A 5000-nucleotide genomic window follows, 5' to 3' on the forward strand; every position below is an offset into this window, starting at 1 on the left:
TTCACATAAAAACTTTTGCTGAAGATGGCATTCTTGCACTTACTAAGATGAAAGTCTAAACTTGCCCATGCCCTTTAGCAATTTTTACCACAACTGGTTCTATTGCTTAGAAGACATGTAGAGAGAGATTGTATGTGTGAAAAGTGGTAAAGTCTTCACAACCCTCCTCAATCATGACTGGTAGTATTTTCTGATAAATATTATTGTCTTCTGATGTTACTATAGATCTCCATAGTAGGTTTGAAAGCAACCCGACTGTGGATGATCAAACAATATTATTTACAATGTTTGTTGTAAAAGAGAAACAAGATAAATAGTCAACAATTCAGAGGACAAAATGAGAAATGTTCCATCCGACGATACAAAGAATAAGAGATTAAAAAGTGGAAAATGTCATGTGCCTTTTCCTCTTCAAAACTGAAAAATGGATTTTACACAGCAGTGTGAATTGACACAGGACAAATACCAGACAAGAGGTACTGCTCCTATTAACTTTTTTAAAACTAGATTTTACATGTCTATTATGGAACCATAATTGCCTCTTCTATTGTGGAACAGATAAAAGCAAATCATGACATGTTATATACTTTGTGGCTTCTGTAATTTTCTTGTTCTGTACAGCAAAATATTATTATGCCTAAAAATGTGACCTCCTTTAATTTACTCATCTATGACTCTGGGTCTGGGAAACTAGCTGACAAGCGAAAGCTAGACTTTGATGACAAAGGTCTTCCTTCCCCAGTTGGTGTAGTTGGAGGGCTTGTACTATTGACAAGACGCCATTGCAACTCTTCCTTCTCTAATGAGAGCCTTTTGCTCTTTGCACTTTCCCTTTCTAAACTGTTTCTTAATGTGTCCCGTTCTACTGAAAGTTGCCTGAAATCAGAATAAGAAAAATACTGCATCAGCCCATGACCAGGTGGACTAGCTCGTATGGTTTTGTCAGTTCCTTTCTATCCTCTTTGCACCAATTTTTTTCTTTCTTTGCTTGATAATGGTATCGTGGTTTTGTAATTCTCCTTTATGTTTCTATTCTTATTTTTATTGATATATGTTGGTTTCTTTCATTACGTTGAACAAAGAAAACAAGATAAAATTACATTAATTAAATGAGTGTTTAGCCAGTTTGTCATCAGGTCCTGCCTTGTCTACAGTGCCACTGGGAAAACCTTAAACACCTAATATATGTCAGGAATGCTTATTGCTTTAAAGCCAATCATGTTTGAGGACTTCACACGCCAAAACCGCAAACTGAATAACCGTTATAATAACAGGTATTGGCAACAACAGCACATGTTGAAAGCAACATTATTATTGGTTCAGCGTACCAGTAATCGACAAAAGGACAAAATTAATACATGCACTGTTCTGTTTTTTAATGAGTAGTCTCAGAGCTTAAACGACCAGAATTAGCTCAAATTACCCTGAAAATATAAAGCTGACCCAATTCTTGCTGCACAAACAACAGCAAATGATCTGCGGTTTAGCAAGTGGATTTCATATGCGTGAGTGGACAGAAACAACTTTCCTGACACACTTCTGGTTTTCCCGGCCCCACTGTAAAGGGTGGACAGCACTATGCATAATTTGGATAATCATTCTAAATAAATTAGTATCCAGCAATAATAATTATTTTATCATTAATTATTAATCAGTTTGGGTTATCCCCTTTGTAGTTTTCTTTTTTACAATGCATAATAAATGCTATCAACCCTTTGGACAATGGAGGCCATGGCAGTCTCAGAGTATATAGTTAATTTGTCTGCATAAGGTGGATGTCAATTACCGATAGCTGGTTTTCAACCACCTGAAAAAGTTTGTGAGTGTAAACTGCATGCAAAAAAAGCAAAACCTCACAATGTGGGTGACACGCTTCACATGAAAAGCTTTCAAAGATTATTGCAAACCGTATGACTGCCACTTTGGACATTTATTTTAGTCCCAAAAATGTGCGCAAAATGAATTTGTTGTATATATAAATGCTACTGATATTATATAATAACCCAAGTTATTCACAGATTTTGATTGGTTCTTGCCGATGATCTATTACAGGACAGACGCACGATTGACGTCACCATCAGCTTTTATGCGAATAAAGTTTAATTCTTTATTATATAAAACAATAGATTCCATGTTGCCGTGGGTCTGTTCAGTAATAGATCACAGAAGACGTCAAATGTGGTAAGAACATCAGTGACACACTCAGCTATCGCCTCGTGTGCCACTTTTTTGTTCTTACCACATTTTGACATCATCTGTGATCTATTACTGAACAGACGCACGGCAACACGGAATCTATTTGTTAAATAGTAATACGTATTACTATTATTGTTAACATCACTGCATTGACCTTTCAAATTTGGACTTTGTTTCCACAACAAATGATAAGGATTCATTTTCTTGTTGAAGTTTCTGAGTCTGTGCTTTGATATCTTCAAGCTCCTCCAACTGAAAAAATACACAAAAAATGTTAGACCTGCATGTGGACATTAAAGGCTCACATTCACCCTACAGCCACTGTGTGCCGTGGAACAATATTATTTTCATATGTTATGAAAATTCCACCAAAGCTGAAATTCGTCCAATCAGACCGCTACGATAAGCAATGCAGTCAAAGGTGGGCCTTTACAAACACCAGGAGATGTGCCTAGAGTCAGAATCACCAGTAATGCCAGTTATCGGATTTCATTTTCTTGCTTACTAAGGCAGTAAGTTGTGCAACTACCTCACAAACAATGAAGAATGTAGAACAATATAGACTAATTCATTGCCTGAAACTGCACCTGTTTAAACCTTGTTCACACCTAAAAAAATATCAGTCAGAAGCAAGTACAGGGTATATGTACTTTAACCCTTTCACTCCCAAGAGTGCCACTTATAGATTTTACTCTCTCTAACGCCAGACGATTTTACTCGTCAATGGGGAACCCCACGGTAGCGAAAGGGTTAATAACCCATTGACCCCTGAGAGTGCAACTTCACGATTTTACTCTGTGTTATGCCAGACAATCTTACTCGCCAACTGGGGACGTCCTGAGGAGTAATGAGGAGGAGGAGGAGTGAATGGGTTGACATGTGTCTCCACCCTCTAAGCCTGACACTTGGTAATAATTTAATTTATTGGCATCTGCACCCAGGGTTCTCTTCAGAATTTCTAGCAGCCAGCTGTGCTTTTTTCAGCTGTAACATTGCAACTGATTGACAAACTGATCTACTTGATGGGGATAATAAATTTTTAAAGTGACAGCCGTGACAGGTGTTGCAGGTTACCGGTTCAATTGCGAACCCTGTGCACCTACGGATGTTAAGGTAAGAACACAGCTTCTGAATAAGTAATTATATATAAGTGAACCAGTCGTCCACAATACCAAGTAAGAGAGTTTTACCTCAAGATGTTTTTCCATCTTTTCCTTTCTAAGCTGCCTAATTTCTTCATTTTTCATTTCCAACACAGCTTTAATGCTCTCAAGTTCAGCAGGCAATGATTCATACTTCTTCACCTCTGCCTGAAATAAAAAAGAACTTTTTAAATATTACAAGACATAGTTACAGACTTTTTTTATCAGTCCGAGTAAGAAACAATTTTATGTTTATCTGGTGGATTGCCATAAACTATTATTCCCCAATGATGTCGACAAAGACTATCAAAGTGGGGGTTTGTGTGAGAGCTAGAAGGGGTAAAAAACACTGTTCAGACCAAATCAGCTAACTCAATGTCGTATCCAATTCAAATCTCCCCGGGTTAAGGTTCTTTGTGTATTGTAATTGCATTATAATGTGGCATTCACATTTAAATGATACAGAAATACCTGGAACAAAACGCTTTATTCCCAAAGGGTTTGAAGTGGGTACAACATTGAGTTAGCCAATTTGGTCTATGGGAACAAAGAATTAACACTTAGGTCTCACTCAAGGTCTTCCAATGGATTTTGTGGAAGGTTGTAGGTACCCAAATTTTCAGTTATAGCTAGTTATGGAGCATGGAATGCATCCCTAAGAAGGATCATAATCATCATCATCATCTCTAGGAAGGATGGAGCCCACCATTCAAACTGTACTCCTCCAGCCCCAACGATCTTGAGTGAGGATGGGGGCATTGCCCAATGCTAGGTCGACTTGCTGGAGGTCTTGGCAGATAACATACTGCCAGTGGGTACAAGGGCCTCCACTAGGGCAAAGCCACCCAGATGCCGTGGGGGAGAATTTGTATAAATGGCTCTGATAGCATGGCTTGGAGGAAGGAAGAGGACGTGGCTGAGCCAGCGAACACCATGCTGGGCTGCAAGCTGCCGGATATTGGCTTGGCCGGTTGTGTTGCGGAGCTCCTCATTGGACACATGGTTGAGCCAACATACACCCTTGATGGATCTGAAGGCCCTGGAGTCTTTCTGCTAGGGACTTGGTAAGAGGCCAGGTCTCAGCTCCGTAAAGACGAACAGAGAGGATGGCGGTGTTGTAGATGTATAACTTCATCTGGCGAGACATGTTGCAGCACTTGCAAAGAGGCCTCTGAAGGCTCCTCATAACACCTGACGCCAAACCCCGCCTGAGGATTACTTCCCTCTACAGGTCTCCATTGTTGCAGACCTCCAAACCCAGGCAGACAAAGGAGCTTGCAAACTCCTGGCAAGTGGATCAGGTCTGTTGCTTGTATTGCATCACCTGGTCCAACGAAGGGGCGTTAATTTTTTTTCCTCTTGAGTATGTCCATAGCACGATGCTTCCAGTCCAACCTCAAAAATGATTATCTTTCTTAATGCTAGAGCCAACAAATAATCATATCTACCTGAATTCTGGTTTCAATGTCCATTTGATTTTGATCCTGTACTTGCTCAAGTTTCTTGTTCAAACTGTTGCACTCACTCGATATTTTCTCATATTTCTCCTGAAAAAAAAACAGTAACTTGAATTTTCTTATAAATACTACCCTCTAGACAATCTATGTGTACTGTACAAAAATAAACCCTATGGTATCTATTGAATAAATAAATAAATAAATG

The 5000-nt window shown here is 39.1% G+C and overlaps 1 protein-coding gene across 2 annotated transcripts in view; it reads right to left on the reverse strand.

The window, feature by feature from the left end:
• The window catches only part of LOC138017092 (microtubule-associated tumor suppressor 1-like), a 25596-nt gene continuing 20596 nt past the window's right edge, over window positions 1-5000 (reverse strand). For both annotated transcript variants that reach the window (XM_068864290.1, XM_068864291.1), the window contains exons 9-12: window positions 4787-4885; window positions 3387-3506; window positions 2351-2448; window positions 1-876 (exon numbers count right to left, since the gene is read on the reverse strand). In XM_068864290.1, coding sequence (XP_068720391.1) covers window positions 669-876; window positions 2351-2448; window positions 3387-3506; window positions 4787-4885 — 525 coding nt within the window. In that variant the 3' untranslated portion in view covers window positions 1-668. The remainder of the gene's footprint in view (window positions 877-2350; window positions 2449-3386; window positions 3507-4786; window positions 4886-5000) is intronic.

Source organism: Montipora capricornis, chromosome 9 (genome assembly GCF_036669925.1).
Source record: "Montipora capricornis isolate CH-2021 chromosome 9, ASM3666992v2, whole genome shotgun sequence".
Taxonomy (NCBI): Eukaryota; Metazoa; Cnidaria; class Anthozoa; order Scleractinia; family Acroporidae; genus Montipora; species Montipora capricornis.